At 41.2% G+C, this 19,266-nt stretch overlaps 1 protein-coding gene across 6 annotated transcripts in view; it reads left to right on the forward strand.

The window, feature by feature from the left end:
* GART (phosphoribosylglycinamide formyltransferase, phosphoribosylglycinamide synthetase, phosphoribosylaminoimidazole synthetase) overlaps nucleotides 1-19,266 on the forward strand; it is a 42,309-nt gene that overhangs the window by 14,052 nt on the left and 8,991 nt on the right. For all 6 annotated transcript variants that reach the window (XM_072994103.2, XM_078388902.1, XM_078388903.1 and 3 more), the window contains 14 exons: nucleotides 987-1,161; nucleotides 1,360-1,471; nucleotides 2,670-2,738; nucleotides 3,068-3,193; nucleotides 3,851-3,938; nucleotides 5,416-5,501; nucleotides 7,386-7,554; nucleotides 8,216-8,447; nucleotides 13,200-13,294; nucleotides 14,382-14,491; nucleotides 15,089-15,287; nucleotides 15,949-16,200; nucleotides 17,500-17,652; nucleotides 18,238-18,441. In XM_072994103.2, the coding sequence (XP_072850204.2) occupies nucleotides 987-1,161; nucleotides 1,360-1,471; nucleotides 2,670-2,738; nucleotides 3,068-3,193; nucleotides 3,851-3,938; nucleotides 5,416-5,501; nucleotides 7,386-7,554; nucleotides 8,216-8,447; nucleotides 13,200-13,294; nucleotides 14,382-14,491; nucleotides 15,089-15,287; nucleotides 15,949-16,200; nucleotides 17,500-17,652; nucleotides 18,238-18,441 (2,070 nt within the window). The remainder of the gene's footprint in view (nucleotides 1-986; nucleotides 1,162-1,359; nucleotides 1,472-2,669; nucleotides 2,739-3,067; nucleotides 3,194-3,850; nucleotides 3,939-5,415; nucleotides 5,502-7,385; nucleotides 7,555-8,215; nucleotides 8,448-13,199; nucleotides 13,295-14,381; nucleotides 14,492-15,088; nucleotides 15,288-15,948; nucleotides 16,201-17,499; nucleotides 17,653-18,237; nucleotides 18,442-19,266) is intronic.

A 19,266-nucleotide genomic window follows, 5' to 3' on the forward strand; every position in this document is an offset into this window, starting at 1 on the left:
GTGCACGTACGTTAACTGGCATGTGTGCCGTGCAGAACAGTTCTTCTATCAGAAGAAATGGTTAATCCATACAATACTCAGGAAGCTGAGACAATTATTAAGCAGTTGTGATTTTCAGCTACGGAGTATTTCTGGTTGCTGCCATCACCAAGAGTCATAGACGTCTCTGTAAATCTCATCCCAGGTTTGGGCTAGGCAGGCTGGGCATGAAGTTAAAGAAAACAGCAGGAGTCAGAGCTCCAGGTAGGAACCACAACAGAATGTTGCATTGGGATGTGTACCTGTTCAGGGTTCTACGCAGACAGCACTGCCCTTTCCCAGGATGGTCCGTTCATTTTCCTTTCTCTCCTTACTTTTTCTGGCCATTTCTCCATCTTGCTCCAGAACTCGGCCGGCATTTTGTGGCCATTAAACATGCTCATATTTCTCTGGAAGAGGTGTAGCTGTATTAGTATGTGGTGGCAAAAACAGCAAAGATCGTTCTGATACCATAAAGACTGAAAAGTTTTACTTGGTATAAACTTTTGTGATTGCAGACCATCTGATGCAATGGACTGGAGTCCACAAAAGCTTTTATTTAATAAAACGTCTAGGCCAGACACCTGATCCACTCACAGAACAGCCATTTGTGACATCTTCTGTCCTTGCACAAGCTCTGTTCTTTCCAGCGGGTTATTTTCTACTTGCACAGGGTAAAGCCAGAAATCAGGCAGAACATTGTCAGTGGAGGATAACACTCAGGTTCCCGCTTTCATCTTTTAAGGTGCCAGAAGCTTCTTGTTGTCTAATCTGGCTCCATCTTTACTGGACGTTTTTGTATTACCCCTCAACTTTGATTTCCTCTTAGCCTACAGCATGAATTGTGCTGGTTTTGGTTACATAAGATTTAGTGTTTGGGGAAACTGCTATCACAGTTAATGTGTATAATTATATGCCATTTACCTATTTTGACAACTTATATAATTTTGAGATATTTTGGTTGCCAGGAATTGTTGATGACCTCACTGCAGCTGGTGTGAGATGTTTTGGTCCTACCAAAAAGGCAGCTCAGCTAGAGTCCAGTAAGAGCTTTTCCAAAGCCTTTTTTGACCGTCATGGCATCCCAACAGCAAAATGGAAAGCTTTCATTAATGCGGAAGAAGCATGTGCTTTTATTAACAGGTACATCTTTCCAGAGTTAACAGAACTGTTTTGTTAATTCTGTTCCATTTTCCTTAATTTCGAAGTATATTCAGACCTTAGAATTGATATAGAATCCCTTTTTAATCAGAGTGGTCGAAATGACTAGATAGGCGGGCTATAAATAAATAAATAAATAAATAAATAAATAAATAAATCTTTTTCCATTTTTTCTTCCAGTGCAACTTTCCCAGCCCTAGTGGTCAAGGCAAGTGGCCTAGCTGCTGGAAAAGGTGTGATTGTGGCTGCCAACAAAGGAGAGGCATGCAATGCTGTGCATGAAATAATGCAAGTAAGTAAGGAACATGCCAGTATTAAAATGCGCACATCCTTTAATGACCTATATTTAAGATAGAACCCCAGGATGAGACATTTCAGTCCCTAAGGATTATGTCTGGTTGAAGGACGCACACAGAACTAGATCTACAAGGTACACATTCCACCACATAATCACCTAACAAATGCAATAAATTTCCCCAAATTTCAGCTACTTGTCATGTTCAGGGTTGTGGTGTTTTTTAGCACCTCAACAACAGATGAGCAAAGCTATTGCTTTTTGTCATTTGGATACATTCTTGTTGTAGCCACGGAATGTATTAGGACAAAAATATATCCTTTGTCCTTTTTTGGTGCCCCATAATGTAGTAAAGCAGGAGTGATATGAGTTCCTAGACTCTAGTTGGCACTAGGTTGGTCCCATTTAAGGGAAATCACAATTTCTACATTGAGGTTGGGAAGTACCAGAGGTGCGTTTTCTCTAACCCTAACTACTAATCTTCACAATATCTGTAAACCCTCAATACACTGACATCGTGGCCCACGAGACAAAAAAACCCCAAAAATAATTTGATGCAATATTTTTATCTTACTGTGTGAGAGTTAAAGAAAAAGAACATCAAAACAGAACTAAATGCTTTTGAACTGGGTTTAAATGTCATGTATTCTTTAAATTGCTCATGAGGCAGTAGTTTCTGCTTTGATCTTGCATACGTGTATCTTTGAGATAACTCTATTGAAAACTGTGGAACTTCCTTTTGAGTAAGCACTCATAATGACTGAGCTACTAATGATGTGTAGAAATGTAGTTTAAAGCAGCTTTCTTAACCAGAGTCCTCCAGAGGTTTTAAATTTACAGTTCCCATCACCCTTGGCCTGGAATGGTGGGAGATGGGAAGGCCCCAGATAGCAGACAGGAGTTTTAAAAAGTGTTAGCTTTTTATCTCACAACTCAGAATAATTTGTTTCGTTCTGAAAGAGTTTCAGCATGGAATTGGAAATAAAAGAAAGTTATGAAAGAAGATATGGTGATTTCACTAGCATTAAAAAGAAGGAAGCGTTTTGAACAAGGAAATGGGTTTCTGAAGGAGATGATGGAGAACATGTTGGAAAACATGTTCTGTCTCTGCTAATAGATCAGGCAGCCTGTGTTTTGTAATAGTGTTATAAATGTCAATTCTACAGCTAAGATCTGTATGAATTTTTTGGCACAGGATAAAACTTTTGGAGCAGCCGGAGAAACAGTTGTTGTTGAGGAACTTCTTGAAGGAGAAGAGGTTTCTGTAAGTATATAACATAATGGAGGGGTCCATTGTAGTCACTCCATGAGTGGAAGGAGCCTCCACTCATGGAAGGAGAGTTACATGCATCCACTCATGTTCCTTTGGCCCTCAAAAATGTTTAAAATATCTGGTGTGGCCCTCATGGTGAAAAGTTTGGAGACCCTTGTTTTAGATTAATGCTAATGGCATTAAAAGGTGAATAACTTTGAACATGAGGCTGTCTTTCACTTTGAGCTGGGTACTACTTAGAAATAGCATGGAAATCAATGTCTGTTGCTAAGCATTGTTCTGTGAACTTGGCGTTATCCTAGTTCTTGTTTTTATCATAGTGTTTGTGCTTCACGGATGGTGTCACAGTTGCCCCTATGCCCCCAGCCCAAGATCACAAACGTTTAATGGACGGAGATCAGGGACCAAACACTGGAGGCATGGGTGCATATGCTCCAGCACCTCAGGTAAAATGCATGTCGTACAGTTTTCCTGTATTAAAGACTATTCATTCCTACAGAGCATCAGTGATGTGGCTAATTTGGGAGATGGAAGAAATGTATTCTTGAAGGCTTTCACGGCCGGGATCTGATGGTTGTTGTGGGTTTTTTGGGTTCTTTTCCGTGTTCTGAAGGTCCTTCAGAACACAGCCAAAGAACCCGATAAACCCACAACAACCATGGAAGAAATATATAGCTGTCTCAAGACATGTTTTGAAAAAGAAAGAAAGCTGTAAATCAGTCAGATGTATAATATGAAGCTATCTCATATTGAGACAGATCCAGAATTTTTGGGACTACAATTCGCAGGATGCCTCAAGCATGGGCAAGCACTGGATCATTAATCCACTTAGCCCAGTATTGTCTGGCAGCAGTATTTCAAGGCAGTGGACAGGGAGATCTTGCCAAGCCCTGTTGGATGAGGTAGTCTAAAAAGCTGGAGATGCTTGGGGGTTGATCCAGAGAATGCATGGAGACTGTGTGCTCTGCTGTTGAACTCAGATATTCTTTGCTCCTAATATTGCCCAGAAATTTTGTGAAATGATAGAAACGTGGAGAGCCATTGATTCTTACATGCTAGTTTTATACGCTTAACAAGTGCTACTTTTTGTGCTGCTTTATTAGCTGTCCGAAGATCTGCTTCTGAAAATCAAGAATTCTATTCTCCAGAAAACAGTTGATGGTATGAGGAAAGAGGGTGTTCCTTATGTGGGTAAGTGGGAGATTCATTCAATCATTCATTCATTCATTCATTCATTCATTCATTCATTCATTCATTCATTCATTCATTCATGAAACTAAAAAGAGAGCAGGAAAACAAGACAATTCAACCAATGAATTTGTCATCCAATAACAGATGTTAGGTGACATGTTTCAGATGAATCAAAGCAGCTGATTCCAGGCAGGTCTGTGCTATCCCAGCCCTTCCTCTGTTTAGGACAGGCCCATATTATCCGAGCCTTCCTCATTTCCATTGTCCCACAGCAGCCAGTGGCACCACGAGACCACTGCTATAACTGCTGCTGTACCACCAACCTTTATCATGGCAGAAGGCTGAGACCAGGCTGCTCCTCCAGGCTGACTGGCTTGTGGATCTGCTTTGTTTATACACCGTATCTACTAAAATGGTTTGCAGGCTCAGGTGTTTGCAAATCTCTCTTTCCTGTACTGTGGAAGTAGAAAATGCAGGATCCTTTTTTCCTGCAGGACAGCTATCCTCAACCTGATGTGCTTCAGATGTATTTTACTACATGTCACATCACACCCACCCTGGCTGGGGATGGACGTTTCAGTACAAAGCATCTATAGGGCACCAGAAAGAGGATGACTGTTTTAGGGGAAAGCAGGAACAGTGATCAGGAATTGCCAGCTACAAACGGCTCTGCTCAAATACCCTAAAAGAGATCAAGAATGGTAGCTCTAAGGAACATCTGTCTTCCAACAACCATCTCTACAATAACTTTGTAAGGTCTGAACTCTTCCCCCACTCCCAACAGGGAAGGGGGTCTGCCAAGGGGTCATCTCCCCCAAGTCTCTCAGTTGGGGTTCCACTGTCTCTTGCCCCCAAGTTGGCAGTTGTTTCTCTGGCCCCCACTGGGAAGGAAGTCCACGTCTGTGAGGAGGAGTCCATCTCTGTCCCCTTTCTTTTTTTCTTCCTTCTTGTTCTTTCCTCTCTCACTCCTTCCTCTTTTCTTTCCTCCTCCTGCCCTCTCTCCCCAATAGGGGATGATACTGCCTCTGCCTTTCCACCTCTTCTTGGGATACCATCAACCTTACCCACTCCTGGGTGTCAAAATCCTCTTTCCATACCCATTCCCATCCTTCTCAGAACACTTTCTCCTCTGTCTTTTTATCTTATTTGAAACCTGCCTCCACTTCTTCCTTCCTGCTACTCTGCTCTTGCCTCCCAGCTTTTACACCCCCTCGCCCCCCTTGAGTCCCTCCTCCACCATCAATTGTGTGTTTCTCTCACTTTGTTATTGGGGCTGTCTCATCAGTTCCCCTATCACTGTCTGGGACCTTGTTGACTTGGGGGTGGAGGCTAGAAGATCTTCATGTCCCTGAGGTGTGAGAGGACAGTGCACTAACAAGAAGTCCCTCCACTAATGCAACTTCTTTTTAAACATAGATGTAAAATATATGCTGTACCACTCATTTATGTTCTTAGTAACTTGTGCCTTTTCAATCAGGTGTTTTGTACGCTGGGCTGATGCTCACCAAAGATGGACCTAAAGTCTTAGAGTTCAACTGTAGATTTGGTGACCCTGAATGTCAGGTGAGAGACAATAATAATGCAGGAAGTTTTTCTATCTTCAAATAAATCTTACAAGTAATTTTAAAAATTGCAGGCTAAGTGATCACAGTGTCCAAAACCTCTTTTTTCCCTATCTACTGAAATATGGAAGTTATAATTAATATCTCTGGAGGACATCAGCTTGGAAGGCTCTGATTTAGTGAACAAGAAAGTTGTGAATTTTAATGATGGTATTAAAAGGTAAAGGTTAAGGTTCCCCTTGACATTTAGTCCAGTCGTGTTCGACTCTAGGGGGTGGTGCTTATCCCCATTTCCAAGCCGTAGAATCAGTGTTTGTCCATAGTTTCCGTGGTCACATGGCCAGCGCGACTAGACACAGAATGCTGTTACCTTCCCACCGTGGTGGCACCTATTTATTTACTTGCATTTTTACATGCTTTCCAACTGCTAGGTTGGCAGGAGTTGGGACAAGCGATTAGCGCTCACTCCGTCGCATGGAATCGATTTTACGACTGCTGGTCTTCCAACCTTGCAGCACAGAGGCTTCTGCAGTTTAACCCATAGTGCCAACACATCCCTCAATTATAGTGTTCGGTGTCACCAAAGTTGTTGTGACTTTTGAGTCTCCATGAAATTAACCGTACATCTTTATACTGAAAAGTGCCACCATCTGGTCCAGCGCCTTTCAGCACTACACTTTTTGTTTAACAACAAGAAAAGCTCTGAGTGTTAACTGGTTTGTTCAAAGCTGGTTAATTCCACGCATTCTAATGGCATAATACTTTTTTCTAAATAGGGCTTAAGATGAGAACAGCAGAAATATCTGAAGTCCACAGTTGGGCACTACCTTTACCAGGGAGCAAACAAAATAGCTGCAAAAGAGGGCAGGCTTTCAAACTTTCTCAGAACTCATCATAAGGTAGAGGGTGCAAAATCTGGGAAAGGCAAACAAGCCTAGAAATGCAATAAAAATTAACCAGATTAAAAATTATTCTTCCTTCCTTCCTTCCTTCCTTTCTCTCTCTTTCTCTCTCACACACAAAAGGGTCTCTTGGCATTGCAAATTTCTGCTCCTGAGCTTTGGGGATAGTCTCCCAAGACTCTCCCATTAAAAAAGAAATTCAACACAAAACCCAGAAGTGTTTATTTTACTACTTTCTGTTTTGTTTTTTTCTTTCAAACTTTGCCATTTCCTGCCACTTCTATCCCTAGTGTGGCCTGTAGGGGGCATGGAGGCTTAAATTTGACTACAAAGCCCTTAGAATTTACCCAACCCTGGTGCAAATCTCAGAATTTGTATTTTCAGGCTGAATGAATTAGTCACCGGTGGGAGTTGCAGGTTATCAGATTACACTGAGCACTGCATCCTGAGACAAAAAGTGAGTCTGTTTCTGAAAACGCGCTAGCTGGCTGCAACACAGATTCTGAAAGCTTACACACTTCTGTAGCATTTTGCCCTAATGAAGGTAGTACCTTGGTGTGGATTTCATATTTTTTGTTTTCCATGAACCATCACAAGCTACCTCTTGTGTGTGTGTGTGTGTGTGTGTGTGTGTATACTTAAAATTCATACTATGTACATTCGGATCATACTTTAAGGCTCTTTTCATCTCCACTGTATTTCACCAAGACCCAAATCCTGTTGAGGAAGACTACTTGTGTATAAGGCTAGTTACACAACTCTTGCTCATTATTGCACATCAGGTGCATGACTATTTGCTCAAGCTGTGAATGCAGGAGAGTATGACAAAGAGTCTGATAGCTGAATAGAATTACTTGCATGATTGCACTTACCTGATTCTGTAAAGCATTAGAACTGTGCCATTGGAGTTTATGTCCCAGTTCTAGGATGTACGTTTTACTAATGATACCAGACAGCACATATCTTTAACTCTTACTCTATAGGTAATTCTTCCATTACTGAAAAGTGACCTTTATGAGGTTATGCAGGCAACCATTGACAGAAGGTTATCTTCCTGCATGCCTGTTTGGATTGAAGACTGTGCGGCAGTGACGGTGGTCATGGCAAGTGAAGGCTATCCTGGAAGTTATCCTAAGGGTTTGGAGATAACAGGTTGGAAATTGACTCATAGAACTTTTTAAAATATATAGTGTGTGCTTCCATTTTCATATGTTACTTTTTTCTCTGTGCTGTTCTCTTAGAAATAAATTAGCCCAAATGACAGAGGAATAGTTTGGAACCACCAGAAGGTTTTTGATTTTGATCCCTGAAGTAAAATCTTCCACTTCATGTTATAAATAGCATAAATATTATAAATATGGGCACTAAGTATGAACATTTACTCATGTGAAGTAAAACTTGTTAGTCATTAAGGTGCCACAAAACTCTTTGCTGATTTTTCTGCTATAGACTAATACAGCTACCCCCAGGAAATTTCAGGTAGAACCATGCCATTTACTGTATAGACCTTCTTCAAGATGTACATTTGCCTCACATTAGCACAAGAAGGCAGTGCAAAAGAATATAATGAGATTGATCCATACCCTGTCATCACAATTTCTGGATGGCTTTCTGTGGTCACTCAGTCACAGTATGGCATCATGTGTGGAGAAGAGGTAATTTCAAAGGTGTTTCAGATAAATAGATTATGTTTGATAGCAGTTGTCCCTGTTTTGTTGAAGTACATAAACTGTTTCCTAGTTACACAACAGACGCATAGCAAATGCTTTTAAGTAATCCACTTGTTTTAATAATCGGATTGTTGTCTTCATAGGCTTTCCTCAGGCAAAAGAACTTGGCTTGGTAGTGTTCCATGCAGGCACAGCGGTGAAAGACGGAAAAGTGGTGACCAGTGGTGGCAGAGTCCTCACTGTCACAGCTATCAAGAAGGACCTCATTTCTGGACTAGAAGAAGCCAACAGAGGAGCCCAAGTCATTCGATTCAAAGGGGCCATCTATAGAAAAGATATTGGTTATCGGGCTATAGAATTCCTTAAGCAATCCAGGTATCTATCTGAAGGCAAAGCTGAGAATTGATACTAAAATTTTTATTACATTTAAAACCACTCATGCAAATAATTATAGAATCACTGCATCATTAAGGATAGTTTTGTATCTGTGTATTTTCAATTCCCATATAACAATTATTGTATGATATGCTTATGTAACATCTCAGCACAAGAGTTCAAGGATTAAATACAATATATTCGCAAAGGCTTTCACGGCCGGGATCTAATGGTTGTTCTGGGTTTTTCGGGCTCTTTGGTCGTGTTCTGAAGTTTATTCTTCCTGACGTTTCACCAGTCTCTGTGGCCGGCATCTTCAGAGGACTGGAGTTGGAACTCTTCCTACCCCAGTCCTCTGAAGATGCCGGCCACATGGACTGGTGAAACGTCAGGAAGAACAACCTTCAGAACACGGCCTAAGAGCCCGAAAGACCCAGAACAACGATTAAATACAGCTTTGGTGAGGAAGTGCAGAGGAACTTCCACTTGTTTTTCCATTAACACTTAGGGCATTTATCACAGGGTTATACCAGTTTATTTCTCTTACTTTGCTGTCAAGAAATTCTGGAAACTACGGAGCTTCCATAGAACAGAAAGTCCTGCCAGCATAGTAATTCAAGAGCTCACTACAAGTGTTGTCATTTACACAAGCAGGTACAACAGGTTTTCAGTTCCACAAAATTGCAAGGTCCAATGTTACTATGCTGATGGGACTTTCTGCTCAGCAGAGGTTCAACAGATACCGGTATTAGGTAGTTTTTTGTGTGTCAAAAGATTAAGACTCTCCTTTATGATATCATCTGAGAATTACATTGCCCAGCATCCTTTGGAGGAAGGGATAACAATTCCTAAGGGGCTTTGCTTTTATAGTGTTGATGTGCTCTTAGTTACTGAGAATCAGTATGTGAAAAAAATGAAAGTGGCAAGCTGATCCGACAGAGCTGTTATTTCTAAAATAAGAGTGACTGTACTAACATTGTTTTACTCATCATTGTGGATTAGATTCATTTTTGAAGGAAATAAAATTGAGGTTAGAAGAATCTTGTGCACATACTGTAGGCCTATGAGATATATTGTCCATAATGGTAGCCAAAATATAGAAGAACCTGTTTCTTTTTCTTCTTAAACTTATGCCTAATGGGTTGTATCAAATGCTAGGCTACCATTGTTGTTTTGTCTGCAGTTGTGCAGGTGACAGTAGAACAGTTATGCCTAGTCAAATGAGGCCACCATGGTTTGAATAGCTTGTGAAACTGCTTTTGGAACAATTAACAACAGCTTGTGAAACAGAAGTTAATGTATCACCCTGTGGGGTAGCTTGTGTAAGGGCTTGCACAAGGAGATTCAAAGTGTTAGGTTTAATATTTGCACAGGAATGGCCTATGTTGTTTGTACAAGTAGCTGCAGTGTTACACTAGTGAATGACACAACAGTCCAGTGAACGTTTCATTTTCTCCCAAGTTTAGACTGCACAAGCGTTCTTTGGTGCAAGTATGCTGAGCTGCTTGAATTGAGAAATGTGGGATCCCATATCCCTATTCAGCTGTTTTCTTATCTTTTTCTAAATATGCAGCTGTACATTGCATTAAACAGCTCTATGTGCTTTTTTTCAAGAAGGTTGACTAATTATCTTGTTTTTCAAGCAACGCATAAGCTGCTTCTGACCAAGGCAAAGGCAAAGGACGCCACCCAAAACAGTGTGGCAATCTAGCTCCCTCCATAAGCCTTCCCTAACATAGAGTGCAGAAACGCTTAGAATCGTTCATGGTGGGGTTTCTTTATTTCAAAAAAGTCTTCACTCTTAAGAAATATTTGGCAAAGGGTATAATTTGAGTTTCCACATAATTTCAAAATGTATTGGTTTATCAGTCTGAGGAAGCCCTTAGGGGTTGTCTGCAGATCACTTTTTGCTGGTTCTGTATAGTTTTTTTAAATTATTTGCTCTTGCTAAAACATAAACCTGTGTAGATCTGATGTTATGCCTGATAGGATAGATCAACATCTGCCAGCTCAGACAGAGCCTATACGGTAGAGCAGACTTTGACTACTTGGAGGAGGGGGGATCACTCTAAGCAACCCCTCAGCTCTTGTCCAAAACACTCACTTTTTTGACACTCTGCCATAGAGGCTATGTTTCTAAACAGTAAATGGTACAAAGGTATGAAGACATCTATGTATGCCAGTTGCAAAACCGAAGTCACTTTTTTAACCCATAAGTTTCTGTCAGTAGAAGAATGGGAAGCCCGTGAGCTCTTGTTCTCTCTGACAGATGCCTCTTGATATAGACAAGATCTTCTCTTGGCCAATAAACTATTAAAGTTATACTTCCCTTTTGTATTGTATAATAGGTGGTTGGGTATAACCATCTTTATCTGAAAGCATATGATGTCAGGTATTAGTGTACTGTCTTATTACTCCTGTTAACATACAATAAAGTTTATAAAATGATGCAGTATCTAGTTTTATTTTTATGAACGTCTAGTATGTCATGCTTCTTTGTTAAAGGACACAAATTTGTTTAGTTTCCCCTCCACAGTGAGGCAAAATTTATTTTTACATATGTGCATTTCAAATACTGTAGATGGTCATGTAACACACATGGGCAAAAGGCAATGTTGTATAAGAGGACTTCTGCTCATGTAGTGGAAGTGTTTCCTCCTCTCCTCCCTCTTCCTCCAGTCTACTCTGGAGATTCCCTCAACCGTCTGGAGAAGATCTGGAGGGAGGAGAGAGCAGGCTGTGGGGAGAGACAGACACCGTTCCCCTCCCCATTCTGCTGACAAGCTCTGTTCCAGTGGCAAGAGTAGCTAATTGGATACAACACAAAATACAGACAAGTGCTAGAGAACCCTTTCTGTGGAAGTCCAAAACAGGTATCACGAATTTGAGTTTATGACTAGAGATTACCTGGCTGCAAGATGAACTAATGCATTCAAAAATATATTGCCTAAATTGAAGTATCTGTATGCCGTGCCAAAGGTTATGGGTAGTTCTGATGGGTTGCTAGATGAGATGCTACAGATTAAAACAGAAGTGATAATATTCCTGCTTATGCTGATAGGCAGACTGTGCTAGTTGGGAAATTTATTTATTTGTTTATTTGTTTATTTGTTTATTTGTTTATTTGTTTATTTATTTATTTATTTATTTATTTATTTATTTATTTATTTATTTATTTATTTATTTATTTATTTATTTATTTATTTATTTATCCGCCCATACTACCCAGAGGTCTCTGGGTGGCATATGTGACATCTGTGCTCTTTCCTCGTTCCAAGGACTTGCATGATATATATTTTGGTGTTTATTTACTTATTACATGTTTTTGTAAATACTTCTCCATTAAAAAGCAGTAAATAAATGGCAGTAAATAAATAGGACTAAAAGCTGTTGCTGCTCTCAGACTCTGGAACTCCTTCCTATGGGAGGCCAGACCAACCTCATCTTTACTTTCCTTCCACAAACAGGAAAAGATCTTTCTGTTCAGGCTGGCTTTCTTTTAACGACTTGCTGTTCAGCAGGGGGCTGTTCTATTTCTCTTGTTTTTAATGTGTTTCTGCCACTGCTTTTATCTATGAGAGTTTAATATTAGAATCTTTAAGTCTTTTTTGATATTGTAATAATTTATTGTTTTTAGCTTTTAATATTGTTACTTTTTTACTACTGTAAGTTGTCTTGTGTCCTTTTTAGGAGAAAGGTGGTGTAAACATATGTTACAGAAAAGTAATAAATACATTTGCCTAGTAAATATTTTTTTAAATAATTACATGATCACAATGGAAAAGGCCAGGGTGGGATTTTATCCAGGGTCTCAACCAAAGGCTAAGATAGGTGTCAAGATGCCTGAAGCTTCTGGAAGAAGCTTCCTTAGCTCAACTACCATTACTCTGAATCTGTAGTAGTAGAAAATGGTCTGCTGGACAATGAGTGTCAACATATGAAAATCTTTAGATAAAAGTAATATATAGGTAACTTGTTTATTTTGTGGCATCAAGTCACTGTTGATGGCATTTCTGTTCACTAATGACTTCCAGAAGGTCTTTTCATTAGCAGCCTTGCTATGGGCCATAGCTTCCTCATTGAATCAACTCATCTTGTGTTATATCTTCCTCGTTCACTACTGCCTTCAGTATTTTCCTGGTGTTGTATTTTCCAGTGAATCTTGAGTATCAGATGCATATTTAAAGGCCAATATATTTTCTAACAGACATGTATATACAATTATATCTTTAAAAATCTGTGCAATTTTAAATTGCACTCTTGGTATGCTGAGAACATTTCCAAATATACTTTTGTCTGGATGAGTCAGTGTGACCCAGTAATGGAAGCTGCACTTGGATCAGACCGCCATGAGCTCTGATATTGCTGCGCTTGGGGCTGAATCTCATCTTCAGTGAGAAACAGTGACTAGCACATTATAGTTATGCACAATATGACAAGTCGGGGACCAAGCTGCACTGCTATTTGGATGTACTAGTTCCAGCCTGATGCACCACACATCCCAGGGGCACAGGGATCACAAGCCCTGGTACAGACCTGAGACCTCTGAAATCAAACATGTCAGAACACATCCGTACTTCATATCCGAAACCAAGTTTATGCTTGTTAAAGGCAGAAAAGCAGGCTAGTAAAAGAAGTTCTTCCTGCACCGAGAACCTAGTTAATTCTAAAACGTATACTGCCACCGGAAAATACTACTGGAGGTGTATCAAATGTATTAGTAAATTGATAATGAACTCTCTGCCTTTTTAGAGGCCTGACTTACAAAGACAGTGGTGTTGATATTGCAGCTGGCAACACCTTGGTTCAGAAAATTAAGCCTTTAGCAGCAGCCACAGCCAGGCCAGGTAAGGCACAGCTCATACATTGTACATTGAAGTATGCATAGTGTTAAATGCTGAACACATCTGTTCTTCTCTGATTTGCACTGCCAAACTGCAACCTCATTCATATTTTGTCATATCATATAATCATGTTCTTTCTGTTTTGCACTGGGATCTCAGAGCTGAGCATCCAGGTTGACCAGTGGATAAAACCCTTTGAATACTGTGCTGCAAATTGGATCTATACAACATATAGAATGAAATATGTATAATTGATGCAATCCTGAGTTACGTTCTTTAGGTCAGAGCTGGGAAGGCTTTGGTGGTTCTAGAAACCTTTTTTCCCAACCTCAGAATCCTCCAGGACCCACAGCAATCCACCCAAAGGAAATCACAATATCACAATCTGATATTTAATTTTAAAAAATCTTACGTGTATTTGTTTGCTGTTTATGATTATTTAGAGGGGGGCTCACCTTGTTTTAAAGGAGAATCACACTCCAGTTTTTGTTTGAGAGGGGAAAAAAACAGTTTGTGGGGGCTGGATATATTCCTTTGAGGTGTCAGTTCTTCCTGACTTAGAGACAACAGAGTCTGAGGGTTGTTCCTGCCATTAGGCAAAGTGAGGAAGCTTTTGCAGGTGGCAGATAGGGGGAGAGGAGGGGGACTGGCAGTGAGATGTTGATGCACAGAGCTGTACAGTGGCCTCATCTGTACTGCCAACGTAGACTGCTGCCTGCCCACAGGCACAATGAAAGATGCTGGCACACACAGCCTTGTTAAAATTAAGATCCAATTGCTACGGTAGTCTGGTCAGCTTCTAAACATATAGGACAGAGTGCCATCTGCTCCTTCATTTCAGAAAATAAAATGGGTCAGGCTTGGTAGAATAACACAGCAGTTGACACTTATGCTAAAGAGCAGATTAACTGGGGGAGAAATATTTGTCCCCTTTATGCACCCAGTGTTATGTATTTTCCACAGTATTCCTTCAGGTCTTAGAAAAGGCAGAACAGTCTGGTGTGAGGGTTGATAATTCTCTGGCAGCTCCCAGAGCCCTCAATCATGTTAACAAGGCTTTGATGAACAAGTCCTCTTTTCTGATTGGCAGGTTGTAATGCTGAGCTTGGAGGGTTTGCTGGCCTCTTTGACTTAAAAGAGGCTGGGTATAAAGACCCAGTTTTGGTCTCCGGAACTGATGGCGTTGGAACAAAGCTCAAGGTAATGCAAGAAAGGGTGGGTGATGGTGATGGTAATGATGGTGACAGTCCAGTTGCTATGACTCAACTTCCAGAGTGCCAGGTGTTGTTTTCCAGCATTTATGCTATTATGATTTGGCTTTTTCTTTTTTCTAAACAAAACCATCTTCTGAGCCTACCAGCTCTTGGCATTTGGACCATGGACTTGAATCAGCGTCTCTTCTTTTATTTTTCCTTATCCTTGAAATATATATTGCTTCTACTACATTGTTCAGTTATTAGTACCATTTCTTTAAACTGATGCTAACACTCATTCTGCCTTTCCCCTGCCCTACTAATTACCTCAGCTGCTGCCTGACTGCTCAGTGTTCCTTGCAACTGGTGTCCACTCCAGTACTGTAATATCTTCTGGTATGGCTCAAAAGCATTTTGACAACAGTGTGACTTGTGAGGAAGATACAGGGCATACCGGCAGAATCTGGCCCTCCACTTCCTATGGAGCCTTGGCCCGATGTGGGTTCATGGAAGTAATAATTCACAGGCTCCCCAGAGGCACCCCTCTTATGTTACACATAAATCGTGTAAAGCTCTGAATTTATTTCTCTGACCTGCATTACAGATTGCGCAACTGTGCAACAAGCATGACACGATTGGCCAAGATCTGGTCGCCATGTGTGTCAATGACATCCTAGCGCAAGGAGCTGAGCCCCTCTTCTTCCTTGACTACTTTGCCTGTGGCAAACTGGATGTTGGGATGGCTCAGGAGATCATAGCTGGGGTTGCAGAAGCTTGTAACTTGGCAGGATGTGCTCTTCTTGGTACGTAAGACCACTTACTGTATTTCTTCTTGGCCATCAGAGATTTCTCATACTTCCAGTTAGTTGAGGAAAAGTGTTTACATGGTTGAAGATAATTAATGTGTTTTGTCTGGGCTAATATGAATCAAAGAATGTTGAATTTGTGATGGAATGTCGGGCGGGAGAAATGACTTTTATCATGGAAGTTGCCTAAGTAGCAGAGGGGTCTTGCTCTCTGGACCTCCCCTCGAGCACAGTAGTGCTCTATGTTCAATACCGTCTCAACTGACACAATCTAGTGGCAGAGATACTATGTGATCCTCCTGCTCATACATAGGCAAGCTCTTAGAGAACAATCTTTTCTCTAATGATGGGTTATGTTCTTTTTAAAACATCCACTAAAGGTACAGCTGATCTTTATGTTCCTCTGTCTCCTGACATGTATTGATTATTTTGTTCTCTGTATTAAAATTGGTAGTGTTGGAACATTAGATATGGAAAAACTGGACCATTTTTCAGAGCACAACCACCAACATGGGCCATCATGTAAAAGCAAAAAATCATTCATGGCAAGCTTAGCATTGTAGATAAGAATCCAGCAGTTACATAGAATTTCTATATTGGTGTGTATTGGTATAAACCTCCTCCCCCCCCCCCCCGCAAATATCTGTTTTCACTTCAGGAGGAGAAACTGCAGAAATGCCCGGCATGTATCCGCCGGGCGAGTATGATCTGGCTGGCTTTGCAGTGGGAGCTGTGGAACGCGGACAGATGCTTCCCATGCTGGACAGAGTAGTTGATGGGGATTTGGTTGTTGGAATTGCTTCCTCTGGCATTCACAGCAATGGGTTTAGCCTCGTGAGAAAGATTGTTGACAAATCATCTTTAGATTTTTCCTCGCCTTCCGTGGGTGGCTCTAGCAACCAGACATTAGGTAAGAGCTATACATATAGTGTTTTTCTTCTCAGAATACAAGGATTTATTTCTGGCCATGCTTCAGAACTTCTGCCCCTTCTGTTTTGTTACTTCATTAGCCCTAGTATGTGCACTGTAAAAGGATTTTAATTGCCTACCCTGGTAATAGGCTTGGGAGTATAACTGAGATCCTGCAAAATTCAAAAGAGAAAAAGAAAGAGAGAGAGAAATGGGGTGGGGGGGAAGCTTCATAATCTGATCTGGCCTTGGTTACATGTGCCCTAGTTAGATCTTGGCTGGATTACTGCAACCTACTTTACACGGGCTGCCTTTGGAAACTGTTCAGAAACTCCAGAGGGTCCAAAATGCCACAGCCAGATTGCTAACTAGGGCTGGTCACAAGGAACATACAATTCCCATTACAGCAGCTCCACTGGCTGCCAATCCATTTCCAAGCACAATTCAAAGGGCTGGTTTTAATCTATAAAGCTGTAAAACGGCTTGGGCCCAAGCTAACTAAAAAACTGCATCTCCCTCTATGAGCCTGCCCGGGCTTTAAGATCATCAAGATAGTCTTTTATCTTGGTCCTGCCACCCTCACAGGTGCACTTGGAGGAGGCCCGGGAGAGGGCCTTCTCTGTCGCTGCTCCCAGACATTGGAACCCCCTTCTACAGGAAGCTAAGATGGCCCCATATTTGCTGCCCTTCCACAAGCAGGCAAAGTTTTTTTTCTCTTCAGGCAGGCTTTTCCTTAAAGACTGGTGGTCTGAGTTTTTAGCTTTTGGATATTGTCTTTTTAATGATGTAAACCACCTTGGATCCTTTTTAAGCACAATTCAATAATATTCATTCATTCATTCATTCATTCATTCATTCATTCATTCATTCATTCATTCATTCATTCATTCATACATACATACATACATACATACATACATACATACATACATACATACATACATACATACATACATACATACATACATACATACATACATACATACATACATACATACATACATACATACATACATACATAGCTCTCTTGCACGTGATATTTTGCCACAGAATTCTGGGCTATATGTACAGGCTTTCCCCTGTATTTGTCCACTCACTGACAGTGAATGTTGAGAAAGCAACTGGGCAAACCAACCAACACGGGGAGCAGAACCAGGAGCGTGCAGCCCCACTTTCATTGTACTTCATTGCCTTGTATGATTAGGCTCCCCAAAGTAGCCATCTCAGGTTTTCATGTTCTGTTTATGTCTGCCTGTGTTTTTCCCTTGTAATAATCTTTTAAAACTGCTTATAATTACAGGAGAGCAGCTGCTTACACCTACTAAAATCTACAGCAAGTTCTTTTTGCCCATCCTCCGTTCCGGTTCTGTGAAGGCTTATGCCCATATCACTGGCGGGGGACTGCTGGAGAACATCCCACGAGTCCTCCCAGCATCGTTTGGTGTCATTTTAGGTAAGGATGTTTTGGTACATGGATCATGCCAGGCAAAACCAGCCATCATGTTCTTCCAATCTACTTTTTCGTAACCATGGTTTCCCCCCATTTATCGAAATCCTCAACGCACTTCAAAACAGACATTTTGAAGGTCATTTTGAAAGGTGCCCCTTTCACATGCATTATTGCATTTTCTACAGTCTTGCTATTTTTGTACCCCGTGGTGTCTGTCTGCCCACCCACCAGATACCTCTGGCGCAACAGGTTTGTAGTTCCTGTTAAAGGTTCCCATGCAACCTCTGGATCCAGTATGGCAGGGCTGAAGGACTCCGGGAGCAGAAGGGAGATCTCATTGCACAGGCGCACAACTGCTCCTGTAACACTGAATGTCACCCATCAGGCGTTTTCCTCACTTGCCAGCATTGCCACGGTTAGCAACAGGATCTGATGCTGCTACTGCACTCACAACTTTTATACTTGTAAAGAGAAATTCAAACCATGGACACACAAGGCATTTGAGTACAGCGTTTATAAATGCATGATTGATCTCTGATACTTGTTTGATGCAAAGAAAAAAGATTGCTACAATCCTGGCTATTTCAGATGCTTTGAGTTGGAAGATACCCAAGATCTTCTCCTGGCTTCAAAAAGAGGGAAATCTTTCAGAAGAGGAAATGGCTCGAACATTTAATTGTGGAATTGGTGCGGTCTTGGTAGTGCAAAAGGAGCTGGCAGGGCAGGTTCTGAGAGACATCCAGCGGCATGAAGAGGCATGGCTGATTGGGAAAGTTGTCCGTTGTCAAACAGGTAACTGTACTAAACCTTGGCTTTTGAGCAACTGATTTTTTTATAACATAATGATAGTGCTGTAGCTGTTTCATGGGACCTTTCCTGTATAGTTGACAAATACGGCTGGAAGGGCTGTAGATTCCCTTGTATATGTCACACATTATCTGAATTCTCCCTTGTTGTTGTTTAGTCGTGTCCAATTCTTTGTGACCCTGTGGACCAGAGCGCACCAGGCCCTCCTGTCTTCCACTGCCTCCCGGAGTTGGGTCAAATTCATGTTGGTAGCTTCGGTGATACTGTCCAACCGTCTCATCCTCTGTCATCCCCTTCTCCTCTTGCCTTCACACTTTCCCAACATCAGGGTCTTTCCCAGGGAGTCTTCTCTTCTCATGAGATGGCCAAAGTATTGGAGCCTCAGCTTCAGGATCTGTCCTTCCAGTGAGCACTCAGGGTTGATTTCCTTTAGAACTGATAGGTTTGTTCTCCTTGCAGTCCAGGGGACTCTCAAGAGTCTCCTCCAGCACCACCAATTCTCCCTAAACCTGTGTAAATACTACAGAAAAGATAAGAACATCACCATGCTAGATCAGACCAAAGGTCTATCAGTCCAGCATTCTGGTTCAAATAGTTGCCAAGCAGATGGCTATGGGAAGCCAATGAATGGGACACGAGAACAGTAACAATCTTCCACTTATGTTCCCCTCCACTGCTTGTCTTGACCTCTGTGAATTTGGCCAATCTCCTTTTAAAGCCATTCATGTTGGCCACTATCACCACAGCAGTGAATTCCATAATTTCACATGCTCAATGAAGAAGACCTTCCTTTTATCTATCCCAATTTGG

Source organism: Pogona vitticeps, chromosome 3 (assembly GCF_051106095.1).
Source record: "Pogona vitticeps strain Pit_001003342236 chromosome 3, PviZW2.1, whole genome shotgun sequence".
NCBI lineage: Eukaryota > Metazoa > Chordata > Lepidosauria > Squamata > Agamidae > Pogona > Pogona vitticeps.